At 63.5% G+C, this 26,478-nt stretch overlaps 2 protein-coding genes across 3 annotated transcripts; one reads left to right on the top strand and one right to left on the bottom strand.

The window, feature by feature from the left end:
• Positions 1-5,613: 5,613 nt before the first annotated feature.
• Positions 5,614-8,213, top strand: CBX8 (chromobox 8). 2 transcript variants are annotated; one of them, XM_070392921.1, is made up of 6 exons: positions 5,614-5,750; positions 6,144-6,187; positions 6,369-6,434; positions 6,555-6,621; positions 6,717-6,746; positions 7,047-8,213. In XM_070392921.1, exons 1-6 carry the CDS (start codon positions 5,682-5,684, stop codon positions 7,947-7,949), a joined length of 1,179 nt encoding a protein of 392 aa, XP_070249022.1. In that variant the 5' UTR covers positions 5,614-5,681; the 3' UTR covers positions 7,950-8,213. The 2 variants fall into 2 exon arrangements, with proteins under 2 accessions (XP_070249022.1, XP_070249023.1); XM_070392922.1 differs by lacking the exon at positions 6,717-6,746.
• Positions 8,214-13,601: 5,388 nt separating this feature from the next.
• Positions 13,602-21,283, bottom strand: CBX2 (chromobox 2). The gene is made up of 5 exons (XM_070395609.1): positions 21,164-21,283; positions 21,034-21,077; positions 19,994-20,059; positions 18,012-18,114; positions 13,602-17,486 (listed from the first exon to the last, which is right to left on the bottom strand). Exons 1-5 carry the CDS (start codon positions 21,233-21,235, stop codon positions 16,179-16,181), a joined length of 1,593 nt encoding a protein of 530 aa, XP_070251710.1. The 5' UTR covers positions 21,236-21,283; the 3' UTR covers positions 13,602-16,178.
• Positions 21,284-26,478: the final 5,195 nt, after the last annotated feature.

Genomic DNA, 26,478 nt, shown 5'->3' with positions numbered 1-26,478 from the left:
GGTGCCTCCCCGCATTTCATAAGCAACACCAGGCGGCCTTCGGGAGAGATTTGGATGGGAGCCACCCTGCGGCTCCCGTGGGCGCGTGCATACCGCCGCAGGGCACCCGCAGTGCGCCCACTGGGGCTGCGAGATCCGCGGGTGCTTTGGCCCAGAGCCTGTGTGTGGGCCCCGTCCAGGGGAGACGCCCTAAGGGGCCAGTCCAGACTGTGTCTGAGGAGCACACGGGCCGTTCCCCGTGCAGGTCGGTCGGCACCGCTCCCTCTTAGTGGGCAGTAGGGACATCCCCCAACCAGACCCACTAACCTGGTCCCAGGTCGCGGATGCTGGCGACACTGTCACGGAATAATGAGCACCCACTGCGCGCCGCCTGTGCCTGAGGGTGGCTGTGTTTACACCCCACCTCCCGAGCCCTCCTTCCGACCGCAGGGCAAGCGCACTTACTCTTCCTTTTTAAAATCATCATGGGAACGGAAGCAGAGTGGTTAAGGAACTCGCACAAGGGCACACAGCTATTAAGTGGATTGGAACCCAGGCAGGCTGGTCCTAGAGCCCACATTTTAGCCACTGAGCTCTATGATGAAGGGAAAACAAAGACTTTCACCAGCCACCAACCTCCAGCCTGGAGGGGGGGGGGTGTGAACGGCTCCTAGAATCCCTCCCCCCACCGTTGTTCCAGCCTCATCTTTGTTGCCAACCGTATCCCTGCTGAGCAGGACCAGGATGCTGCTGCTGGCAATGACCCTGGCCTTGGGGCCATCCCGGGGTTCTTCCCTCGAAGTCCTCCTTTAAGCCTGGAGGAACAGGAGTGCCCGCGGGGCGCAGAGCCCGCTGTGGGTGTTGGAGGCTGGGCTAGGCTCGGGGCAGAAGCCCTGCTCTGTGCCCTTGGGCGGGTTACTTGGTCTCACCGAAGCGTTTGCTCACCTACGGAACAGGGAGAAAGGACTGGTTCTTCCCTGGTGGTTGTGGCTCTTAAGTGGGGAAACGCGGGCGCCATCCAGCTGCTCAGTAAAGGCTGTTTGCGGGGAGGGGCCGCTGTGCCTCCTGTGGAGGCCCAGGAGGGGCTTGGTTTGGGTTCCGGGGATTTCAGGGGCGGAAGGGAAGGCTCTGTGTCCTCTGGAGTGGTGCGGGCTGAGGGAAATCCCTGCAGCCGCCAGCCCTCTGTCTTGCAGAGTTCTAGTGATTCTCTAGCAAGGACGGCCTGGGTGCCTGCTCGGGAGAAGGGGGGACAGGAGAGGTGGGACGTCTTGCTCGGGGATCAAGTAGAAGCTGGAGCCCAGACCAGTCAGCTCAGCAGCCTCGGGGGCAGTCACTGGCCAGCCTGCCCAGGCCGGGTCTTCGCACTTCTCTGCAGGGTGCCATGGGTGATCAGCGCCCCGCGGGTGTCCGGCTGGGGTGGGAGAATGCCGGGCCGGCTCCAGAGCTGCTCCGAGTCAGCCACGGGCCCAGCAGCTGCACCGAGGCTACCGCCCCGCGGCCATACCTTGGAGCCACCGGTGCTCACCTCACCGCCGCCTGCCCACACGCCTGAGGCCAATGGTTGGGTTCCAGATTGGCCGCGTCTGTAGCCAAGACCAAGCAGATCCGACGCCCGCCAAGCTGTGGAGTTGACTCGCTCCCAAAGAACGAGCTGAGGCCTGACCTCCCCCTGGGGCGAGAGGATGCGCTGGGGCTTGCTGGTCTGGCGGGCGACCCAGGAGCCCAGCGCCTCACCCAGGCCGCCCCTTCCCACCCCTCTGATGTGGCCAAACTTCGGCCTTGCTCCCCAGGGGCTAAGTGCCCTGGCAGCCCGTACGCAGAGGCCTAAGATGGCCCCAGTGAGAATGAGGCCGGAGTAGGGAACACAAAGTCTGGGCACCTTCCAGGGTCGGCCGGTGGCTCGGGCAGGCTCCCGGTGTTGGGGAGCAGGTTGGAGGTCCTTGGTGGGGAAAGGAAGTCGAAGGTGTGTGCCCAAGTCACCAAAATGAGTGCAGAACCAGAGAGGAGACCCCGGGGTCCAGGAGACAGGTGCCCCAGGTGGGCCAGCGCCTGCATTTCCGCCTACAAAGAAACTGGGCTCCTTCGGAGAACCAGGGGGTGGCGGGAGGCTGCTGAGAGCATCGCCGACAATTTCCTTCCTAAAAATGCGATCTGAGAGCTTTTGATTTCCACTTTCACTTCCCCCTGCCCCTGCCCCAACACACGCACTGTCTCCAAAGACGCTCAAATTGCAGCCATATGGGGCTGAAGTCCTAGGAAGCAGTTACCTTATTTACTGCAGAGGCGGCGCACGCGAACCTGGCAGCCCGGCCACGGCCCAGCGGCCGGATGAGTGGCAGCGGTTCTCATTCTTGGAAACTTTGTTTTCACTCCCAGGAGGTGCACGTGGGACCGTCCAAGGTCTAACTTTGAAGGAGGACGGCGGGTGTGCGGGAAAGAGAAGGGAGGTGTGGAGAACTGAGCGATGGAGGAAAAGAGGCTCCATTAAGAAAGGTGGGGAGTCGGGCTCCGCGGGAGCGCCGGCTCCGCACGCCCCACGCTGGCGCCCTCTCCTGGCACAGACAGGCGCCCTTCCGCGCCCCCGGGGAGGCCCGCGCTGCGGTGCTCTGTCTGCAGATCCATTTCTCAGATGCTACGTCTCAGTCGCTAAGCTGTTAGGGAGTCCAGGCCACCCCGGGGCCTGTGTGCACCGTCTCTGCAGCCCCGCTCTCCCGAGGACAGCTGTGGGGGGGGGCGGGGGGGGGCGGGGGTAGACGTCCCGCCCCCGGTCAGGGGTTGCTTTCCCGGAAGGACTGGGTTTGCTGCGACGAGGACCGGCCTGGTCTGGTCGCTCTCGGATTATTCTACACCCTGGGTCCTTCGGAATCGAGTTCCGCCCTGGCGACGGGCTCTGCAGGAATCCCCGACGTCTGCAAACGGAGACACCGCACACGGGATGATTTTGTGCAGAACAAGCGTGTTCGCCCCCAGACAGGAAGACAGGCGGGAAGGGGCGGCGGGGCGGCGGGGAAAAGGACTACAGACCGACCCCGCCAGGGCAGGGAGCCCCGCGAGGCAGCGCCAGGGTGTTCCTTTCCCCACAGAAGCTTCCACGGCTCTTAGGCGAAGGAGCGAGGGAGAGGGAGGGAAGGAGCAAGGGAGGGAGGAGAGAGGTAGGAAGGAAGGAAGGAAGGAGTCGGGAAGGAGGGAGAGAAAAGCGGAAAGAAGACAAACGCGGGGAGGGAGCCCGGGCGCTAACTTTCTCAGCGTGAAACTGAAACCGGTGCGCGCCGGGTGGCGGAGGCACGCGCACGCCCTCTCGGGGACCGGGCTCCAGAAACCCGTCTGCGGGGAGGCCGCGGCTCTGGGCGGCGCAGGCCTGGGGGCTGGGGGAGGGCGGGAGGCGAGGCGGGTCTGGTCCTCAGCCGGGTCGGGTGGCGCCCTCCCTCCAGCCTCCGAGGGGCCCGGGAGGCAGCCGGAGGAGCCGGGCCGCGGCGGGCGGAGGACTCGGGAGGGGCGAGCGGCGTGCGCAGACACTCGGCCGGGGCGGAGGGTGGGCTTTCTCTGGGCGGGGAAACCAGACACTTAGAGGCGGCTGAGACCGACTTTATTTTTACTGCCCGAACTGTTGGAAAGTATTTAAGCTTAAACAGAAACAGCTGTATCGCTGGCACCGGCCAACGAAACTATTTGTTACCGGGAATGACTTTTTATGATGAAGGACACGGCCGTCGGCGGCCTCTCCCGGGCGCCCCGCGCGGGTCGCCGGGGCGGTCTGGGCGCCGCCAGCTCGCTGTTCCTTCGGCCCGAGTGGCCCGAGGGATGAGACTGCGGACCCAGCGCCCACCTTGGAAAGTTCGGGAACAAGACCAAGACCTGGAACCCCGCGTTGGCAGGGGTGGGGGCGGGGAGGGCGAGGGAAGGTGGGCTCGGAGCCGGGTGGTCCCCCGGGACCAGGGCCGCGCTGCGCCCGCCGCCCGCGCGCACCCAGCGTTGGACGGGCGGCCGGGTTTTCCGCTCGGGGCTTCCTGCTCCTGGGAGTCAGGCTTCTTGGCTCGCTTTTGCGCGCTCTCTCTGTCTCTCTCTCCCACCCTATCGCTCTCCAAAGGAAACAGCCTTCACTCAAGTTTATCGTCGATGTTGTAACTAAATCGTGGGTTCCCGGGAGTGAGTGCTGTGCCTGCAGTCGGGGCGGTGAGAGAAAGGGTCGGGGAGAGCTGGGCCCAGACTTCGGCCGCTGTGGTCACCGCCGCCCCCGCCATGGTCACCGCAGGCTGAGCCAGCGCTCCTGTGCACACGCGAGCCGCCCGCGGCCCGGCCCGGGCCCCCCAGCCAGGACCCCGCCATCTTCGCCCCAGAGCCCCTCTCATTTCCCTCGCACGGGACCCCGCCACGCGCCGCGCCGCCTTTCCTCGCCGAGTGAATGTCGCGCACGTCGGGAAGAGCCGTGGACAGGAAGTGCGTGACTCGGCCCCCGCAGGTCGCCCGGGTCCAGGGCACCGGGACGCACCCCCAGCCCCACGCTCCAATCCTAGCCAAGCCCTGGGCTCTGCCTCGGTGGTCGACGCCCTCTCCCAACACATCCAGGCTCGGGGCCGGGGCGGCTGGGCTGAGGCTGGCGACACTAGGACCGGAGGCTGGCGGGCACGAGCAGCGCGGGCTGGCGGCAGGGGCAGGTGGCTGCGGGCGTGGGGACGGGTCGGGACGCGGGGAGAAGGCGCGCGACATCCCTCCGCGGGGTCCCGGGGCGCGGGGAGGCTCGGGCTGGAAGAGTGGGTCCCTCCTGGGTCTGCATTCGGCTTCCGAGCTGGGGGCGAGCTCTGGAGCCCAGCCCGGCTCGCAGGGCCCGGAGGGTGGCCGAGGGCAGGGCTGCGCGACAGGAGACGGAGACACAGGCACATTGATTTGTTAGCAGGATGGGGCTGGCGGCGGCGGGGGAGGCCGTTGCTATGGAGACCGAAGGTCGGGTGTGCGCTCACGGGGAGGGGCGGGGAGGGAAGCGGGCGAGGGGCGCGTCGCCGGCTCCCGGGGTCCGGGCGCGGCCCAGGGCGCCCCAGCACCTGTGCATTGTGCATTGTGCGGCGCGAGCGACGGGGGGAGGGGAGGGCGCGAGCCTGGGCAGTGGGGGTGGGGCGGGGCGGGGGTCTGCCGAGGGGGCGGGGCCTAGCTGACACGGCCGCGGGGGTCCCAGCGAGAGCTGTGGGGAACCCGGCGCGTCGGAGGGACCTCTTAGCGGAGGGGGAAGGGGCCCAGGCGAAGACACAGGGCGGACGGCCCCTCTAGCCAGCCCGGCAGACTGACAGCAGCCGGGCCGCCCTCCCCGCGACGTCACTTCCGGCGGCGGCCCCCACCCCCTTGCGCTCAGTCCCTGGAGTTGCCTCGGACTCCGCCCCCTGGCGATTGGAACGCGGGTCACGTAGCAACGCGGGCAGAAAGGGAGAGGGGCGTGGTCCGGCGCTCGCCCAATCAGCGCGCGGGGGAGCAGGGCCCCCCCCCCCCCAGTCCGCTCGGCTTTAGCAACGTCGTTAGCAACACGTGGGGCGGGAGGAAGCGCTGGGCGGCCGGGGAGGGGGGAGCGGAGGGCAGGCGGGAGGCGGGGAGGGAGCGAGCGCGCAGGAGGGGGAGGAGAACTGACGTCAGCGGGAGAGTATTATGGTCTGTCGTGCGCTGGCTGCTGCTTTTCTGCTCCTGGAAGCAGCCAAGGGGGGAAGCGGCGAGTCAACATGGAGCTTTCAGCGGTTGGGGAGCGGGTGTTCGCGGCCGAAGCCCTACTGAAACGGCGCATACGGAAAGTAGGTGCCCCTGGGCCTGGGGCCGAGGCCGGCGAGCCCTCCCCTCCCGGCCCAGGTTCCCTCCCCCTGCTGCAGCCCAGCTTCCCTTCCCCCAGGTCCCAGCAGCGGCCGCGGCCGTGGCGGCGGCGGCGGCGGCGGCGGCTCTGAGCCCAAGCGCTTTCCTTAGACTTGCAGCGATGCACAGATTGCATGAGTGGGGGGCGGGGTGGGGGTGAATGCCGGTGCATGCACTTTGTGCAGCGTTTCGTGCAGGGGGCGATGCGGTGGACTCCTGCCTTTCGCGACAGGATTTCACGCATTCATTTGGTGCATGCATTTTTTTGCATGTATTTCTTGTGTCCTCGTCATGCATTTCTCCCGTGCACACACACATTTCCCCCTTTGCATCCACAGGGACGCATGGAATACCTCGTGAAATGGAAGGGCTGGTCGCAGAAGTAAGTAGGTTATATGCAGTGCTCAAGCCCAGACTGTTATTCGGGAGGTTTCTTTCTTCCTCTTTTTTCCCTTTATGTCGAAATACAATACAATGCCAGGAGAAAAGTTATAGACAGACACACACCCGCTGTTCTTTGCCTGTCCCCGGGACTGACGCCCCTTCTTCCTGATTCCCTCCAGGTACAGCACATGGGAGCCGGAAGAAAACATCCTGGATGCTCGCCTGCTCGCAGCCTTTGAGGAAAGGTACAGGCCCGTCCAAGCCTCTTCTCCCTTAGGAACAAGGAGGCGGCTACTCTCCAGCCTGGACCGGAGTCCCATGCTGTCTCCTTACTCACACACGCCTTTCCCACCTCCTTTCTCCAGGGAACGAGAGATGGAGCTCTATGGCCCCAAAAAGCGAGGACCCAAACCCAAAACCTTCCTCCTCAAGGTAGGACGGCCTTGTCCAGTGGTGGACAGCGATGCTGACCCTGCGGGCTGGTGAACCAATGGGGTGCCCACACACTTTGTCTATTTGTAATCTAGGAGGGAATCCCCAGACAGGCCGTGGACCAGGTCAGTGGCTGTGCCAAGGGGTGTCTTGCGGGGGAGGGCCTTAGCCACCCTAGAATTCCTGCCCCCCAGCCATCCCAAATAGAGAGATAGTAAAATACAAGAGGTGTGCTTGCGGCGAATGGCTGATCCCAGATGACTCCCTACCCTTCCCCCTAGACTGCCTCCCCTAAGCCCCACCCCCACCCATACAGAAATTCCGAGGCATCTGAGGGGGAAACCCAGAGTCTGTCTGGGAGAGGGGTGCTGGGGAGGTGGGTGGGCAGGGCCCTGCTCCACTGTTGACACCGCCTTTCTCGGTAGGCCCAGGCCAAGGCAAAGGCCAAAACTTATGAGTTCCGAAGCGACTCTGCACGGGGCCTCCGGATCCCTTACCCTGGCCGCTCACCCCAGGACCTGGCTTCTACTTCCCGTGCCCGGGAGGGTCTTCGGAACATGGGCCTGTCCCCGCCCGGGAGCAGCAGCAGCACCAGCAGTACCTGCCGCGTGGAGCCCCCTCGGGACCGTGACAGGGACCACAGGGACCGGGATCGAGAGAGGGAGAGGGAACGTGAGAGGGATCGTGAGCGTGATCGGGGCGCCAGCCGCGTGGATGACAAGCCCAGCTCGCCAGGGGACAGCTCCAAGAAGAGAGGCCCCAAGCCCCGGAAGGAGCTGCTGGACCCCGCGCAGAGGCCCTTGGGAGAAGCCAGCGATGGCCTGGGAGATTACCTCAAGAACAGGAAGCTGGAGGATGCCTCCTCTGGGGCCGGAAAGTTCCCCGCCGGCCACAGCGTGATCCAGCTGGCCCGGAGGCAGGACTCCGACCTGGCCCAGTGCGGGGTGGCCAGCCCCGGCCCTGCCGAGGCCACAGGCAAACTGGCCATGGACACCTTTCCCGCCAGGGTCATAAAGCACAGGGCCGCTTTCCTGGAGGCCAAAGGCCAGAGTGCCCTGGACCCTGGTGGCCCCCGGGTCCGGCATGCCTCGGGCACCCCCGGCTCTGTGGGAGGCTTGTATCGGGACATGGGGGCTCAGGGGGGCAGGCCCTCTCTCATCGCCAGGATCCCAGTGGCCAGAATTCTGGGGGACCCCGAGGAAGAGTCCTGGAGTCCTTCTCTGACCAACCTGGAGAAGGTGGTTGTCACCGACGTGACCTCAAACTTTTTGACCGTCACCATTAAGGAAAGTAACACGGACCAAGGCTTTTTTAAAGAGAAAAGATGAATTGCTGGGTGGGTGATCCCAGGATAAGAGAGCAGGAGAGAGAGTGAGAGCGCAAACTTGGCATAAATGATGCTTTTTATTTCTGGGTGGGAGGCAGCCTTTGGGCTCCCCCCCCACCCCAACTTCACACAGCCCACCCCTTCATTCCTCCTTCCTCCCTATCAGTTTTGGTTGGAAGATTATTTCTAGAGTTATATTTTCTATTAGATGTAAATATGTTATTTAAGAAAAAAATATCTAAATATATATATTTCAACTCTCGAAGTTGTTTTATTTAACAAGGAGAGAGAGACAGACTCAGTGTGGGTTAGCTGGGGCAGAGGGGCTGCCATGGGGCAGGAGGGGCCCCTCAGCTCCCCAGGGGACTAGGGAGGTTGGGGACCTGGATACTGGGCCTCTGGTGGTGTCTGGAGGGACTCAGCTGGCCCTCCCCCCCCCTCCCTTTTCCCACAGCCCCATGGCAGCCCCCTCCAACCAAGGCAGGGCCCAGATTTGTTCTCTCTCCCCATTGGCCAGCCAGGCCAGCAAAAGATTGGCTCCCCAATCAGAAAATAGGGGGTGGGGTCAGTCTGTGTTTCCAATTTTTTTTTTTTTTTTTTTTAGATTAAGAAGTCTGGGGTGGGGGGGCGGAGTATTAACTTGAATCACTTTTCTCATGGGTGATTTTGAAGGTGAAAAGTCGCGGGTGGGTGGGGAGCCGCTGACTTCCCCCCAGGACCACACCAGGAAATGCACTTTACGGGGGATGTGTGTGTTACGCAGATCGGATCATGTGTATGTGTGTGTCATGCGGATAAAACTGCCCAGTTCCCTCCCTCCCTTTCCTTACTCCACAGAGAACAGAAACCCAGCGAATCTGTTTACATTCCCGAAATGCCAGGAGGAGCGGGGAGGATGGCGCGGCAGTGCCCAGAGCTGGAGACGGTTTCACCAGAATAGGGTTTGGGGTTGGACTTTTCCTTTCGCGTCTGCTAGCGTCTCGGGAGCAGAGCCGGGCCCCCCAGTTCCCTGGAAGAGTTGGACTCGCCTCCCTCGCGGAGGGCGGGCCGCCAGCCCGGGACCGACAGACGCACGGCCAGACGGGCCCACCCGGCGGACCCACGGAGGGAGGCGCGGCTGGAGCGGGGCTTCGCGCCCCGGCCCCGGCCTTGGCCTTGGCCTTGGCCTGGCTGCGGGTGCGGTGGCGGGTCTGGGCCCTGGCTGGGCGCCGGGCAGGACTCCCACCCCGGCGGCTCCGGCGGCGGGGCCAGGGGAGGAGGGGCGAGGCGAGGTTTCCATCCAAGAATGCGCATCAGAACTTTTGCTTTTCCCTCCCCGCCTTCTTAAAAGCAAAAGCTATAATTTATAGTCCTTTTCGATGCGCGGCGTTCTCTATTTGAACTCCACATTCAAACTCCGCCAAAGGGGAGGGAGGAGCGGGAGTTGGGGAGGAGACGGCCGCGGCGGGGGAGGCCGTGCGTGGCGGCAGGTCCCCGACGCCCCCGCCCCGGCGGCTCCTGACCACGCTGCGCTCCCGGGACGCAGAACGCGAGCCCTACTCGACTCAAAAGCACAAATCTGCCCCCTTTCTCCCTCCGAAGACTGATCCTGCGGCCTCCCCGCCCTTAAAGGGCCAGCGGAGACCCAACTTTTCAGCGCTCCTGGAGGAAGGGGCGGGGGGGGGGGCGCGCTGGAGGAAGCACAGACTCGGGGCGAGCGAGGCGGGGAGCGGGGCGAGGGGGAGCTTCTCACTGGGGGGACAGGGCGGGCACCCAGCCTCGTGGCCCTCCGCACCGGGGTGTTCCCACCCCCTGCGCCTCAGCCTCTCTCTCCTCCAGACTTTCTTGCCTTGAGAGAGAGGGGGTGAAAGAAGAGTGAAACAGTGTATTACATGACTTTGTTTGTTTTTGAATATTAAATTGCGCCTATAAAGAAGCCCCTCGGATGGGGATTTTTATCTGCTCACATTTGTAAACTGGTATTTTAGACTTTGTATGAGAAGCGCCGTTGACTGAGTGTATCTATGGAAATGTCGACGCTATTTTCAGATGAGACTTCATTGAAGGGACCTGCCTGGACCCGAGTGGACAGTAACTCGGGGACACGTGTCTTTACCTGGCTGCCGCCTGTCCGCCCTCCCTCCTCCTCCCTCCCTTCCGGCCGCCTGTGCTCCTTCCTCCACCTCCCCGGGCTAGCCTGGCTCTGCCCCCGCGCCTTTGTCCGTCCGTCTGTCCCTGGCCGTGCGTCTCCTCCGCTCGCTGACCTGGGCACCGGGTAGGCGGGCAGGGCTGTGGCTGGTGGCCAGCAACCGCTGGGACTGCGCGGGTCGGGTTTATTTAATTCTAAGGTTCGTGCAAATCTTGCATCGATCTCCGCCTCAGCTCAACAGTGAGGCTTCGGTACTTACCTTCTGCGGTCGTGAATGTCTGTCTGTATCCAATACGGCTTTTTACGTGTTTAAATATATACTTTGTAAATAGAGATGTCTCCGTCTTATTCCTTCTCTCCCCTCCCCCACCCACTGGAGCAGACGGACAGGGGACCCCCTCCCCTCCTCTCTCAATACTACCCCCCCCCCCACTCTCGCCCCCAGCAGCCCAGGGGGATCCCACCCCCAAAGGCCCTTCCCCAACTGGGGGAACTCCAACTAGGAGGGGAGAGAGGAGGGCTTGGGAGGGAGTGGGAGGGAGGAGGTCTCGGCTTCCCTCGCCTACCTAGTGCATTGCTCTGGGACCCAGCAGAACTCGGGGACCCCGGGAGGGTGGGCGCGACCTCTGCGTCCCCCTTCCTGTGTCGGGTCTCCCCCACCGAGCTCCACCCCCAGGCCCCATGTTGCCGGTCCCCCCCAGGCCGGAGTTCCTTGCCGCCGCGCTCCGGGGCGCTCCCGCCTGCTCCCAGTCCAGTCGTGGGACCCGCCCCCCATCCTCCCAGCCTCGACTGCTCTCCCCGAAATGCAGGCCTCTCGCCTATTGATTGAGGAATTGAATTCGCGGGTATTGCTAGGCAACTGGCTGCTCCAAGCGGCGCAGGGCGAACTGATGTGATTAGTGAACCCGGAGCTGCCTCGCGCTCCCCGCGAGCCCCCACAGCCTCTCCCTCTGTCCCGGCCTTCTTGCGGGGCGGAATCGGGAGGGACCAGGTCTCAGGGTGGGGGTGGGGGTTCCGGGCCTTCCTGGCCGCAGTGGGGGCGGGGTCGTGAAACCCGCACAGGACAGCCGCTCTCAGGATCCCCAAAGTGGGCGTCTCATGGAACCCATCCACCCTGAGCCCCGCAGACGGCGCCCCGAGAACAAGCGCGGATCCAGGAGCCCTGGCCCAGCGCGAAGGGAGGGGCGTGTCTCCTCTTATCTCCTTCTCTCCGCCAACAAGTCGGGGCGCTCTCCTTGCCTCCGCCCCCAGTCCTGTGACCTGCGTGGGAGGACGGGAGGGAGGGAGGGAGCGGCGGGCTGGGGCTGCGGGTCACGGAGCGCCGAGTGCCCTTCGGCTGTGCGGGCCGCGCTGCCGGGGTAGTCAGGGGGCGGGAGTGGAGGGCTCCGCGAAGGGCGCAGCGGGCGGTCACCCCCAAGCCACGGCCCTGCTGCTCCGCCACACTCCCTCCCGCGTGGCTCCCGGGTGCTGGGGCGGCGCAGTGGGCGCCCCTCGGCCCCGTTCCCCGGCTGGTTGGCCGCCATCGACCTTCGCTTGGACCGGGAGCTCCTCACTCGGGTTTCGTTCGCTGGGCAGACTCTCCAGGAAAGCGCCCGGGTGTGGAGGCCCCGGCCGCGGTGCCACCTCCCGTCCCACCCGACGCGCCTCTGCGCCCCGAGGGCAGGGTCGGCTCGGGCAGCCGCCACCAGCGCGGAGCCGGCCGGGCCCACACCGGCGGAACTGGGATGTTTATGGCTTTTCCGTTTGTCTAGGATCCCCATCGAGGCCCTGTGCTGTGCAAAGGAAGACCCCGCGGCCCACAGTCCTGCCCAGCACGTTGGAGGCTCGCACCCCGGTTTCTCCTTCTCACTGAGAAGTTCCCCGCCCAGAGGAGGCCTTGGACGGGCCCGGGGCGCGCGACGGAGATGCTCGGGGCTCGACGGTGCTCCACAGCGGCGCCCAGCCTCGGGGCCTGGACACCGGGAGAGGGGCCGTGGGCTGTGCCCGGGGTTCTCTTCCAGAGAATTCGAAAACAGGGGCAGCTGGGGCCCGCTCGGGCCGTCGGGGCGCGGGTCGTGCAGTTCGGTTCCCGCGGGTAGCTCGGAGCCGGGAGCCGGGAACTTCCCCGCGCGCCCGAAGCGCCCGCGGCCGGCACTTGGCAGGACGCGCGCGCCCTCTAGAGGCGATGGCCGTAGCCCTTCTCCCCGGGCGGCCCTTGCCTCTCTGGGTCGCGAAGGGAGCAGGGCCGGCCTCCTCTGCCCCACCCAAGTGGGCACCGTGCGTGCCCCCTCTGCAGCCAGGGCTCCGAGCGGGAGGGTGGAGGGAACGCCGTGTCCAGCCGCCGGATCCCCGTCTGGGGGCCTGGATGTGCGGATCATGCCAGGCGCCTTCGGACCTGGGGGCTCCGGGCCCAGCCCTCAGGCCGGGTCGGACCCCTTGGCGACCGTGCCCATTCTTCTGGGAAGGCGGTGGATTAGGCCGCAAACTCAGCAGCGCATAAAAGTAACAAAGGCCGGTGTGCACCTTGGCCCGCACCCATCTGTCCGAGGCTCCGTATAAATTACTCCCAGGAAAGCCTGGCTCGAAACCGGGGTGCGTGTGTGTGTGTGTGTGTGTGTGTGTGGCACCGGCTCCCACTGCCAGTTTGCTCCTTCCCAGCCACCCCAGCTCTCAACACCCCAGGACGAGGGTGGTCCCAGCCCACTCTCCCCAACACGAACCTGCTCCAGCCTCTGAAGGCGAAACAAGAGAACAAGCCGGCAGCCTCCTGCGCGGAATCTGATTTCAAATTCGCAGGGTGGGGTTGCACTTCCAGCTGCAGTGGGAACCTCCTGAACGAAGGCATCCAGGCCTTTGCCCCAAGACAGGCAGGCCCAGCTCCTCTTCGCTTCAAAGGGCGCTAGTTCTGCCCGGAGGCGGAAATATATGAATAAATTCATGCCGAAGGTGCTGCAGACGTGAAGGGACCAGGGAAGGCCCTTTAGGAAGCATGTCATCTGTCGTGGGCCTGGGTCAGGCCTCGCAGCAGCCGCTCAGGCAGAGCTTGGCGGGCTTTGCAGCAACTCCCCCGGAATTTTATTGTTGTGTCCTTTTAAAGTGTTACCACATGTGGTGGGTTCGAGGGCTTGAGCGGCTTCCCATGGCAGCATCTCTGGATGCTGGGGGGAGGGGAGGAGCCGGGCTGTTTCAACCTAAAGTACCAGTTTCTGGGCGATGTCTCAAAGTGGGTTCACGAAGTATCACAGCACCTGGGCCTCTAGCGCTGGATGCCAGTGGCAACACTCACCCCTGGCCCCCCAGTTGTGCCCCATGTCCCCTGGGATGCCAAACCGCTCTTTGTGAAACGCTGGTATAGGGACTCACTTCTATAATCGACCCCACACCTTTGCTTAGGAAAAAAAATCCTTTTCTGCACCCCAGAAAGGTGGCCACGCCTCCCCCAGAGCCCCCTCCTTCTATTCTGTCATGTTGGAGGATTTTGCCTCAAGGGAAAGTAAAGACACTGGTGTTTCCAGGCACTACTCATGACACACAACAGGCTGATGAGTAAAAAAAAAATTTTTATTGATATACTAAGTGAAAAGGCAAAGGTCTGACACATTTGCTAATGTCTTTCCCCTGCAAAATAAATTAACGTCTAAAAAAACCCCTGCAACCTATTGCTAGTGTTAGTTTCCCAAAAATACTACAAAATGCACAGAATTTTTAGATGCACGTGAGCAAAAATTTGGCCATCTAGGCACTACCTTTCCCTGGCTCTCACCCCATCCTCCAAACCCTGGTGGGCTTCCTGGGGGAGGCATTTCCTTTCACTGGTTGGTCCTGTTTGAATTTGGGGGCTGGGCTGCTGTCCTGTTCCAACAAAGACCTTAGGTTTCCCAGGGAAGTAACATACCCACTTTTGTTCTAAGAAAGCAAACAGCCATAGTGTAAAGCAACTAAAAGTGGTACACACAAATAATTTGGCTTCTTTTAATTAAAAAACACACAAATCAAGCCAATGATTGGCACTGGCCCACAGCACTGGTCTTTCCCCAAAGTTTACCCCCAATGAAACCTCTAGCGAGGCCCAGGGCCCTCTGAAAGTCAGGTCAGAATTCTGAGTGTAACCAAAACAAGGAGCACTCTTTTTGGTACCAAAAATATATGTATAAAAATATGCCAACCCCCCCTCCCCCCAAGAGGAGGGCAGGCCGGTTACTTCTTCCCACCCAGTCACAGAAGCAAAGACAGGACCGGACCGGACACCCATTCCATGCGCACTGTGCTTTCTGCGCGGCAGGAGCCCCCGCGGATCGAGGAAATCTCACGCTGGACATGTGACCGATGCCTAGATACACCCACACGCGCACACACACATAGCAGCAAATAAAACAGGACGACTTTTATTAATTGGTAAACATGGCGCCCAGCTCAGAGCACCTGGGCCGGCTCCAGCAAAGGCGGTCACACCTGCGCCCACTCACACACACACCGCTCGGAGTCACGGCACCGAGGAAACACACACACCACACAGCAAGGCAAGGTGGCCGGGAGCAAGGTGTTTGCAGGTTCAAACTTTGGGATTGAAAATAGCTGGTGAACAGAAAGGCACCGCATTCGCTGGGTCTCGAGACCTGGCTGCTGGGGCTGCAGGCCGCCCACAGGCTCGGGGCGGGGGCGGCTGTCAGCTCCTCTGTGGGGGAGGAACCCCTCTGATCACACCCAGGGGACAGCAGGGGAGGCCGGAGCCAGAGGCCCAGTATATGCTGGGACCCCTTCCTCCCACGCCTGGGCGTGCAGGTGGCCATTCTCCCTTTACTGCCCACTTTCCAGTTTCAGCCTGGTGGTCAGGGACTCCTCGCCCTCGGCTGCCAAGGTGGGCACCATTCCTGCAGCAGCCGGCGGGGCTGCCGTGTTCAAGCCCCAGCTCCTGTGGAGACCCCGCAGTGGGGCCCTGGACACAGGCTGTCCCCAAAGGCACACAGTTCAAACAGATTTGGCTACAAAGCCCCGTGTCCTATTTGGCACGGAGGGCGGGGCTGGGAGTGGGGAAGGGGGTGGAGGTGTAGCAGGCCCGCCCCGGGGAACAGCCTGTGTGAGCCCCGGCTCTCCTGCAGTCAGGGCCCCACACTGCTGGCTGACTTAACCAATCACTGGAAAAAAAAAAACCAGAGTCCCCCAAAGCCTCCCTTTTTGGCATTACAGACCCGGTGACGCCCCAGCTGGCCCACCTCTCCCACGCCCAGGACAGCTCCCCGGGGCCTCCGCCTGGAGGGCCACTCTGATTTTGTCCCACTTCCCCAATGCACAGGCAGGCAGACAGCTTCTCCGCTGGGAAGGACACAGAGCCCCCAGAGGGGGGGGATTGTCAGGGGTGGCGGCCCCCGCACAGCCAGCAGGCCCAGGCAGTCTGTGGGGCTGAGATGAGGACTGCATGGCCCTGGCACAGGTGGCAGAAGGCAGGCAGCAGGAGTGACACCCTCTCCTCCTGCCCCCTAAACCCAGAGGCTGGCTCTCCAGGTGCAACAGCTCAGGGACTTGCCCAGCACAGCGGCCCCAGGTTAGACAGCACCAAAGCAACCTCTCTAGGGTCCCTGCCTCCCCCACCTCACACACGGCCCTCAGCTGTCAGGAGAGCGGACAGCGACAGGGAGATGAAGTCCCCTCACCTCGGACAGCTCAGGCACAGTTGGGGGGGCGGGGGAGTTCTGACAGCAAGGCCACGGCTCCCCCCATCTTAGTCCGCCTGCCCTGGTGTGGTCCTCCAGGCCTGCTCCCCGCCCCCCACAGCCATGTGCCACCAGGCAGAACAGCCACGCTGGCCCAGAAGTTCCCTCCTGAACACTGTGCCCCTGGGAACTGGGAGCCGTCACCACAGCCAGGAGGGCAGTTCCGAGATTTGGCTCGAGCTGCAGGGGGTGCCCAGACTTCCTGAGGCCACAGGGAAGCAAAGGCCGAGGTAGGAATGGGGCGGCCAGGCCCCAGCAAGGCATCGAGGTACGACCCGGCCCGATGCCACAGGCAGGGGTGGGCCCAGGAGGCCTCCCGCCTGCCCTGGCGTGGCCTGGGGTGTGGGTCACTTACTGGAGCCAAACCAGAGGCCGGAGCGGGCGGGGGAGGCGGCGGCGGCCACGGTGGGTGTCAGTAGTGCCGCAGGTTGAAGAAGCCCACGCTGGTGGGGGACTCCTTCACGGTGACCGTGATGAGGTTGGCGGTGACGTCGGTGACAAAGACGTGCTCGATGAGGCTGCGGGTGGGCTTCCAGTCCTGGCTGGTCTGCACGGACACGGACAGGTTCTGCTTGGCGCCGGGCGGCGAGGCCGAGTCTGGGTCCGAGTCGGAGCTGCTGTTCTCCTCGCCGGTGCTCATCTCCGACAGCGCGGCCGCTTTGCGTGCGTCACCCAGGGCCCCAGGCCCCTCCTGCCCTCCGGGGGCCGCACCGCCCTTGCCACCGTCCCTCTTCCCTGCAGGGGCGGGCAGAGCGGCAGCCCGGGAGGCCAGCTTCTCACTCTTGCTGGTGTCGGTCAGCATGCCGGCTCCGTTGCCCCCGGCGGGGCCAGCCCCGGCCCCCTTCCCAGCGCCGGACACAGCGGCAGGGACACCCTTGGCGGCTGTGGCATGGCGGGCGACCATGCCCACCCCCGGCATGCCATTCTTGACGCTCTGTAAGTCCAAGACCTGGAGGCTCAGCTCCTGGGTGGGTGCAGGCTGAGGGCCCAGGCCACCGGCAGGCACCTTGCTGCTACTGTGGGCGTGCGGGGGCCCCCCGGACCCCCCTTTCGGCTCCATCGCCCCACTGCCGGGGGCCTTTGGGAGCTTGCTTCCTGGGGGACTGAACCCCAGCTCGCTCTTCTGCGTCCTCACCTTGAGGTCCAGCCCGAGGCCACACTTGCCGGCGGCCTGGGCCTTGAGCGCCAGCCGGCTGGCGGCCTGGGCCTGGCTCTGGCTCACGCGGTTCATGTAGTGCACGATGGAGCTCTGCCAGCTGATGCCACCGCGGCTGGGGCTGCCGGCCATGCCCTTCATCAGGCTGGCCAGGCTCTCGGGGGTGGCCAGGCTGCTGGGGCCGCCACAGGCCTCCTTGGCGTGGGCCTTCAGGGCCGCCAGGCCGGCCACGGGGGCGCTGAGCGGAGGGGGCAGCTTGCTGGCCGGCGCCCCCAGGTCCTTCCTGGCGGTCTTCAGCACCCTGGCCAGGTTCACGGGCCTCCGGGCCGCCTTCTGCTCCGGGGGCAGGGGCTTGCGGCCCCGCTTTTTCCGGATGGGGTCCTTCAGCTCGGGCTTGGCCACCAGGATCTGCGCCTTCTTCTGTGGCACTGGGTGGGTCTCCCGGCCGCGGGGGCCCCTCTTGGCGTCCAGGTCGCTGTCCCCCTCTTCATCAGAGGAAGAGGAGGAGGACGTGGAGGACGAGGAGGAGCTGCTGGACTTGCACTTGGAGGTGGTGTCCGGTTCCTGCAGAGATCCAGGGAAGGTGTCACCCTTTGCGGCCTGGTCCCTGGGTCCAGAACACACACTCCCCCCCAGGGTCTCGGCCACGCTAAAGCCAGCACCTCCTGTCGCTTCCACACTAGAGGCAAACGGGGGCGGGGGGAGTGAAATAAAAGCAGGAAAATGGCGCCGGCGGGCCTGGCTCAGTGGACAGAGCGTTGGCCTAAGGACTGAAGGGCCCTGGGTTCGATTCTGGTCAAGGGCCTGTGCCTGGTCGTGGCTCTGCAGGAGGCAACCCATCGATGCGTCTCTCTCTGTCTCCCCTCCTCCCTTCCACTTTCTCTAAAGATCAATGGAAATAAAGAAATAAAAATAGAAACCAATGGAGAAATATCCTCAGCTCAGGAGCCTGCACGCAGAGGCCTGGAGGCAGCAAGGAGGCGGCGGGAGGCCAGGGACTCCCTCCCCAAAGCCCTCAGCCCTCCCGCCCGCACCTGCGCGCCACCCCAGCGCCCGAGGTGAGCAGCCAGAGCAGGCCCCGCCACCCACCTTGAGCTTGGAGTGCCGGCCGCAGGACATCACCGCCAGCTTCCGCGGCCTGCCCCGGGGCCGCTTGCCTTTCTTCCGGTTCTGCACCTCCTTCTCCTGTTCCCTGAAGAGAATCACCATCGGGGTCACAGAACCGCCCGCACACGGAACCCCATGGCCCCAAACCCCGTCCACTCCAGCCCAGCCCTCTGCAGCGCCCGTGATGTGTGCACACCCCCGCCCCCCATTCCACTGGCGTCGGGTAAAGACAAGTCGAAGAGAGCCAAGCGGACCCGCCACGTGAACAGTTCTGGTCTCTCCGACTCCACTTACAGCACCCCGGACCCAGGCCTTTCTGCAGGCAGAATGTTTCCGGAGAATTCTAGAACGCCACGAGGAGTCGTTGTGGTCACATGGCCCAATCCCCTCATTTCAAACCGGAGTCCAGGCCGAGTGAGGACCTGCCCCCAGCACCCGCCCCCCCCAACTACCCGCACAAAACCTGCAGGTCTGAGGAGCACAGAGAACTCACAGCTCTGCCGGCTCCGCACGCGTCTCCCCAGGCCAGTGCCCTGCGCAGTCCCGCCTGTTCCCCTTCCTAAGACGCCCGGTTCCTGGATCCCACAGAGGCTGAGCTCGAAGCCCCAGGACGCCCTCAACCAGCCCCGACTCAGCCACGGCGACAAGAGATGCCTCCGAGCCCCTGTGTTTCAGGCTACTGCCCATCCCCGGGGAGGAGGATCTATCTGGAGGGGTTTCCTGATGATTAAAACGGGCCGACGGCATCTCCCTGGGGCCTGGCAGGTGACCCTTACCGGGTCCAGTGAGCACCACCCGCCGCAGCGGGCTCTCCGAGGCAGCCCGACCGTCTCCTACGGAACCGCTAGCTCCCGGCCTCCGGCGGGACCTTCCACCCACTTCCGGGAGAAAGAGCACCCACCGTCCCAGGATGTGACCCAGACCACCGGCTTTACCTCTCTGGCCTCTCAGGGTCCGGCAGCCCCATCTCGGTATCCTGCCCGCCGACCCCGTTCCTTCTGCTGAACCATAAGGAGCTCAGCCAGGACCGAAGGCTCTCTGGTCAGTGTGGGCACCCCCTCACGGCTCTGGGACCTGAGCTATGGCCTCCCAAAGGCAGGAGGGCAAGCCTCCGCTCACCTGTCACCCCCGCCCGCCTCCCCCCCGCAGGCCAGCTTTTCTCTCACGGCACCATCACAGCCCCTCGGAGAAGCCCCAAGCCTTCTGCTGGACCCCAGCAGGGACAGCCGTTGAGCAGCTAACGGATCTGCCTCCATCGACAGACAGGCACTCGCCTGCCCAGCGCCCACACCTTCCCCGTCAAGCGTGCTCCCGACAGCACCTCTGGACTCTCCTGCCGGTTGGGGTGGCCTGTCCAACGCCTGCCTCTCACCACCCCTTCCCTCGAGCATCTCAAGGCCTCTCTCTAACAAGGCTCCTACCTAAACATAGAAACGGCACCTAGAATTACAGAAGCAGATTCAGCCCAGACTGGCCGGGGGCTGCTGCGTGCACGTGCTGCTGGGTACCACTCGCCCGGTACAGTGTGTTCTGCAGGCCCCTTCGGTGCTCAGCACTCCGCTCCCTCTCTGGGCCTCTCCTGCTCAGTGGCACCTCGCGCAGGGTAGGGAGGCCGGGCCTGTATTGTTGCCTCCTAGCTGTCATCAGCCCTGTTTGCAAATCACTCAACAGGAAAGGCAGGACTTTTGGTGAAGGAATCCAGACGGTTCCTTTAGGCAAACCTGGCTCTCAGCAGCCCTGACTCGGGCCGGGCCCTGAGGTGTAGACACAGCCCTGGCCCGCGGACGGCTCCTACAGGGCCTCAAAGTTTGCTCCACCTTTACAGACAGCCCTGGGGATGGCAGCAGGGAGCCCTGACAGCAGCTGGGGGACCCCTGGGCAGCCAGCAACGCCCCCATGCCTGTGGCAGGCCCCGCCCCCTGCGTTCCCCGCAGCGCCCCCTCCCCACCCCGCTCCCTCCTCACTTCTTCTGGAAGGCCAGCAGCAGCCGCGGGTCCAGGATGTTCTCCTCCGGCTCCCAGCTGTTGTGTCTGGAAAAGCAAAGAGCAGGTCGTGGTAAACAGCAGCCACTTGAGAAGGCAGCCGATCCCTGCGGCCCCCAGTCCCGGAAGACCGACCCCAAGAAAGGCCCCGCTCGTGTCCAGGGTGAGCGCCTGGAAACGGGTTCGGAGGCCAGTGCCTTACCTTTCAACTCCAGGGGAAACTGCTACTTCAATCCCCCCGCCCCCCCCATGAGCTCCCGCCTCAAGAGGGCTGGTTTCCCCACTGGGAGGAAAACAAATCCTGGTGAAAGGGAAAGCGGCGGAGGGAGCCCCAAACCCTGGCCCGGAGCCCGAGCGGGAAGGGAAGGCTGTCCAGAGGCGGGAGGGGAGGCCGAGGGGCACAGAAGCGCAGCCCAAAGATTGAAAACAACGTGGCTGGCGCCCAAGCAAGCGCGGGGCAGGCACCGGGAGGGGAAAGCCAAGAAACGTGGGGTCCGCCCGGGAATAAAGGGGAGATAGGTCTGCGCGAGCGACGGTAAACAGAGCCCCCTCCGGGAGCGCCGCGTCCCTCCCTCCCATAAAAAAAAAAGAAGGCAGCCCTACATCCATCAATAGACAGCTCAGGTTACAGCGGGGAACACGGACCGGAGGAGGGGGGCTCGCGTCCACAGGGAGGGGAGGCGGGCAGGGGGCGCGAGCAACAAATGGGCGCGGAGGCCCGCGCGGCGCAGGAAGCGGCGGCCGGGGGCGCAGGGAGCGGGGCTGGGCCGCGACCCGAGGGGGGGCCCGAGGGGAAGCCGCCAGCCCCGCACTCCCCGGGTTTGTAAACAAAGGGCTCCCCCTTGCAGCCGGGGCGCCCCCGCCCCGCCGGCTGGAGGAGCCCGCGGGACCCCGCGAACTTCCCGCGCTGCGCGCAGACCCTCCCCCCCCCTCCCGCCAACTCCGTGGCGCCGAGGGTCCTCCCTCTCCCCGGGGCCGAGGGGCCCGGGCGGGAAGGCGGCCTCGCGTGGTGGGGGACTCACTTGGAGGACCAGCCGCGCCACTTGACCAGGTACTCCAGCTTGCCCTGTAGGGAGAAAGGGGCGCGTGAGCGGGCGGCGGGCGCGCGGGCGGGGGGCGCGGGCCGAGCAGGGCCGGCCGGGCCGCACGCACCTTGCGGAGCCGCTTGCTCAGGATGCACTCGGCGGCGAAGACCTGCTCGCCCACGCTGCTCAGCTCCTCCATGCTGCCGCGCCCGCGTCCCCCTCCGCGGCGCCCGCCGCTCCCGCACCGCCGCTCCGCCGCGCGCCCGCCGCCGCACACAAAGCACCGCCCCCGCCCGCGCAGGGCCCGCCCCGCGCACGCGCAGCGCCGCCGCGCCCCCCACGGCGCCGCGCCCCGCCCCGCCCCGCGGTCCGGCCAATCCGGCGCCGGCCAATGAGCGCGCGCGGGCGGGGCGTGGGCGGGGCGCGCATTGTTCGCGGCGAGCTCGGCCTCGTGCCCGCGGCCGGGGTCCGCGCGGGCGCCGGGACGGGGCTGGGCTGGCCGGACCCCTCGCGCGGGAATCCCTGGGCGCGGCCGGGGGACCGCGCTCGGGTGGGGGCGGGGGCGGGGACGGGGTGCGCCGCGGGGCTTCGGACCCGGGAAGTCGCCGGCTGAGTCCGGCTTGGCCCCCCGGGAAGCGCCCGGCCGCCTCCTAACTGGGTTTTCCAGGAAAAAAGCCATTGTTCTGGCCCGAAAGGGGAAGTGCGGACGGAGCGGCGGCCGCTTCCTGCCCCCGCCTGCGAGGGGCGCTGCTGCGGGCGCGCCAGGCTCCACGGGACCTCCGCCTTTTGGAACTAGGTCTCCAGGTCTCGGCACTCGTCCTGCTTTGCGCGGGAGCTACAGGGCCGGGGAGGGGGGGTTGGGGGGGGGTAGCGGGGAAGGGATGGGAGCAAAAGTGCTGGCGGGAGCCCAGGGAGCAGCAAAAACGGAGCCGCCCCCTCCCCCCCAAAGGCGAGAGAGGAAATGCATCCCCTGAGGACGCGAGCTGCTGTGTTCTTACTCCAAGCCCCGCGTTTTAGGGCGCACGTAGGAGGACGGGAGGTGCACCTCTTGTTTCACGCTTTTGAAACGGATGTGGGGACTGGGAGCGAGGTTTCGGGCGGTGGCTGTAACCTAGGACTGCGTCCTCCTCGGGCCGCCAGCATTTGGAAATGCGCATCTTTTGGATCAGTTGCGCGCGGCAGAAAGAGGATTGGACCGCGTTTCAGAAGTGGGGTGGCCTGGAGTCCCTTTTGGGGTCCTGGGTGGAGGCGACCCTTTTATTTTCTACTGTTAAGACCCGTATTCCAGGAGCAATTCCCCCGTAAGTCATGTAGCTCTTGAACCAGAGGAAGCCAGACGCTGAATGAAGATAAACGCCAGCCTTACCCCCCCCCCTCCCCGCCCCCGCGTCGATACAGTTTAACTCCGTGAACACTCACTTTCTGGCTTTGTGTCTTCCTCGAACGCAGCTGCAAAGTGCTCTGTTGAGCAAATGAGAAACTCGTTTCTAGTTGCAGGAGGCTGCGTCCCACTGGGGTTCTGACCCGTGGAGCGTGTTCACAAGGGCCCTGCAGGACAGATGCACTTGTTTTAACCGGAAGGCCCACTGTGCGACCCGCGGAGCTGCAGGGAGCCCTCTGCGATTCGGCACGTTTTCCATTTATTTGGTGAAATAGGTTCCCTTCAACCGAAGTCCTGGAAAGACCTGGGGTGACCTTTGCCAACTGCGGTGTTGCTTGCGAAGGAGGTGGGGAGAAGGAAGGTTCGCTTGGGGTGGGGCTGGGGGGAAGGATTGCTCCCCGGGGAGGGGCCGCCAGCCGGGGACCCTGGTTTGGGGGCGAAACCTGCCCGGCTGCGGTGGAAAGAGGCAGCAGGCAGTTCCTCTGGTTCCCATCGTGTGGAGCTGGGCAGCCCGTTGTGGGCGGAGGCGGGAGGCGTCCTTGCTGTTATGGGCGAAGAGCTGGGCAGCTTGGGCTCCTTGCTGGGGGAGGACTGATGAGGCCTTGCCTGGCAGTTTCGTTTCCTCTTGGGGATACACGGTGTCCTGGACACTTGTCTTTTTTTTTTTTTTTTAAGGAGATAAAGCTTTGTAAAGGGAATTCTTTCTTCCCTTAAATACGTTTTTCTAGAAGTTGGCCTAACCCATTGGGCGGGGGGATCGGTTTCTTGGGAGGTGTAGCCGCAAGCTGAGACCCTGCAAGCTCCTCGCTGCTTATTGTCACTCGGATTCTGACACCTAAACACTGCGGGTCCCCTCGGGTAGCGTTTCCCCGTGGCGCACAGAACCGGCAGCACAGGACGAGGGCCAGCCTGCCTCTCACGGCATCGGTCCAGCGATGAACGCTCACTTTGGCTAAAATAATGTTTAGGTGATTTATTTGGAGAAACAAATGTGACCGATTTCAGTGGAATTAAATGATCAGATAAGGAGGGTGACGCGTTCCTTAAAGCGAACCCGGAGCCCAAAGGTGGTGGTTCGATTCTGGGTCAGGGCGTTCCCCCAGGTTCGGTGCAATCCCAGGGCGGGGGGTGTGGGAGGCAACCCATCGGTGTTTCTCTTTCACGTCAATGTTTCTCTCTCTCTTTCCCTCTCTCCCTTTCTCTCTCCAATCAGTTCACCTTAAAGAGCCACGTGTAGCTAGTGGTCACATACCAGACAGGACTGGCCCTAAACATGTTTTAAGCAACAGGAATGCAGTCACTAAGTGAACCCTGGGACATGAATGGTGCGCCCTCACTTCCCCTTGTGCTTTGTCACACGTGCCAGTGTTTTAAAATGTACAGAAGCGATTCAGAGTGCGGGCAAACGGGCGCACACTCAGGCTAAATGCTCCACTCAATCCCGCTTTCTACTCGAATGGTAGGTCATTGCTGCTGAAATAAGCATGTTCATGCTGCTCATGTGGACTGAAAATCCAACATACGACTGAGGCAAAAAAAAAAAAAATGACAGCATCCCTCACAAGCTGGAAGAGTCAGGGGCTAAGATGAAGCCGCCCTGCCTCAGTCTGGCAGCCACTAAGCAGCCCAGTCCCTCCTCCAGAGCAGCTTCCGTCTCGTTATTGCAGAGGCGTCCCCAAGGTGGGCCCGGGAGAAAGGCAGGACAAGCAACACGTTGCACAGTCTTTAGTCTAACGTGATGGTGTGTCCCCGCCCAGGGGCCCGCAGGCTGGCAGGAGGGAGGGGTGATCTGTGTGAGTCACGGGGAAATATTACCCACGGGACCTGCAGTGTTTAGGCAACAATAAGCAGACGGAGGTGCTGCACGAGCTCTCAGCTTGCGGTTTGCCTGAGACCTCCGGGGGCACGGGCAGAGACCGACCTGGGACCCCGCCCCAGAACCTGCCCAGGAGCCCCGGGGGCTGGGAGCGGTTTGGACCATTCTGACAAGGGGCAGCCTATCCCAGCCTCGGTTTACGCAGGAGAAGGAGCCCTGCGTGGCCTCAGGCCACGGAGTGTGTTCCTGGCGTTTCCCACGGGTGCCTGGTGGGGTGCGGTGGGCGCTCTGTGGGCTCAGGGTGGAAGGAGGCAGCTGAAGCCTCAGCGCCTGGGACGGGCCGCCAGCCGACTGCTCGGCCCTAAAGACCTGCACACACTGGCCGCCCTTGGGTCCTGGCGGCAGGGAGGGCAAGGAACGTTGCTAATCGGAGGCAGAAACCGACAGTCAACCAGCCAAGCCCTTCACCCTCCGTGATGTGGAGACCAGCCCGCAGCTCCCATGGGAGGGCTGTGTGCATAAGCTTTTATTTCAGAGGTGGCGTTGGTTAAGTTTGCAATCGGACCAGTCCCTGGGTGCGGTTCTTTTAAAAAATATTTTTTATTGACTTCAGAGGAAGGGAGAGAGAGAAACATCACTGATGAGAGGGAGTCATTGATTGGCTGCCTCCTGGGGATCGAGCCCACAACCCTGCATGTGCCCTGACCGGGAATCAAACCGTGGCCTCCTAGTTCTGTGGTCGGCAAACTGCAGCTCTCGAGCCACATGCGGCTCTTTGGCCCCTTGAGTGTGGCTCTTCCTAAGCCTTAGGAGTCCCCTAATTAAGTTAATAACAGTGTACCTACCTATATAGTTTAAATTTAAAAAATTTGGCTCTCAAAGAAATTTCAATCGTTGTACTGTTGATATTTGGCTCTGTTGACTAATGAGTTTGCCGACCACTCTCCTAGTTCGTAGGTGGACGCTCAGCCACTGAGCCACGTCGGCCCTGGTTGCAGTTTTTTACACCAGAAGCAGTGCCCAGACAGACATCTTCCTTTGCACCTGCGCTGTGCCCACACTGGGGGGCAGCACTGGGTGCCCGTTAAAGGGTACGGGGTCTCGCTGCCATACCCCCCCAGGGGCTGCACTAATCCCCCCACGGGTCCCCCGCCAGCGGGGTTGCCTCTGTCCCCACTTTGCCAGCGGCGCTGGGAGTGAGGAGTCGATGGAGAGCGCTGGCGGATATGCTGGACGCGGAGTGGGTTTCGGCGATTCTGCGTCATGCGGGTGAGTCATACCAGGCCCCTGGCTGCGTGTCTCCAGGTCGCTCCGGCTGCAGGGCGGTTAGGTGTAAAGCCATTGAGCGTGGCCTTTCGGTGTGAAATGCATTATTTTCACAAACTTAGAAATAGCTCACACGTCACCAAGTCCTGAAATCTGGAGCGAAGCCGTTACTCAAAGTGGCAAACGGATCCGCGCTCACAGGTGTGCCGGCTGTTCTTGGGTCACAGGCGATCTCGCGGCCTCCGTGGCCCCGGGCACCGTGGGTGACCCGGAGGCTTGGGGAGGGAGGCCTGGCTCTCAGGGCTCCACTGCGAATCCCCTCGGAGCCAAACGCAGGTGCGGCTTCCCCCCTCCCTCAGCTGCCGACTCCTGATCAAGGAGCCCCGAGAGAAGGTCACCCGCACGCAAACGGGCAGGCTGTTTCCGTCAGTCCTGCCGCTTTGAGCTGAGCCGTGGTCCAAGGATACGTGTCCTTTTCTTTTCAAATACATATTTTTACTGATTTCAGAGGAGAAGGGAGAGGGAGAGAAACAGCAATGCCGAGAGAGAATCATGGATCGGCTGCCTCCTGCACACTCCACACTGGGGATGGAGCCTGCAACCCGAGCATGTGCCCCGACCAGGAATCCAATCCTGACCTCCTGGTTCATGGGTGGACACTTGACCACTGAGCCACGCCAGCCGGGCACAGGACACATGTTCTTAAAAGCTCCTTTTCCTTTGGCAGAAGTTTCAGTGATAATTGGAGGCATTGCATTTGGAGTTAGGGAATGTGGGGCTGGGAGGGACCGTGAGCTCCGGGCAGCCAGGGGCCAGGCGGGGTGTGCGGGCTGTCGGCCTCTGAGCCTCAGCTCCCGGCCCTGCTGGGCAGCATCTCGCCAGCCACCCAGCCACACTGCCTGGAGGTCTGCTCTGCCCCACCTCCAGCCTCTGTGGCCCTCAACTCAGCAAGAACAGTGTGCCGAGCCGGCACGGCCAG

This window comes from Myotis yumanensis, unplaced genomic scaffold (genome assembly GCF_028538775.1).
Source record: "Myotis yumanensis isolate MYYU_CA2020_CCGP unplaced genomic scaffold, mMyoYum1.0.hap1 SCAF_16, whole genome shotgun sequence".
NCBI lineage: Eukaryota > Metazoa > Chordata > Mammalia > Chiroptera > Vespertilionidae > Myotis > Myotis yumanensis.
This window is presented reverse-complemented; position numbering and strand designations above follow the sequence as displayed.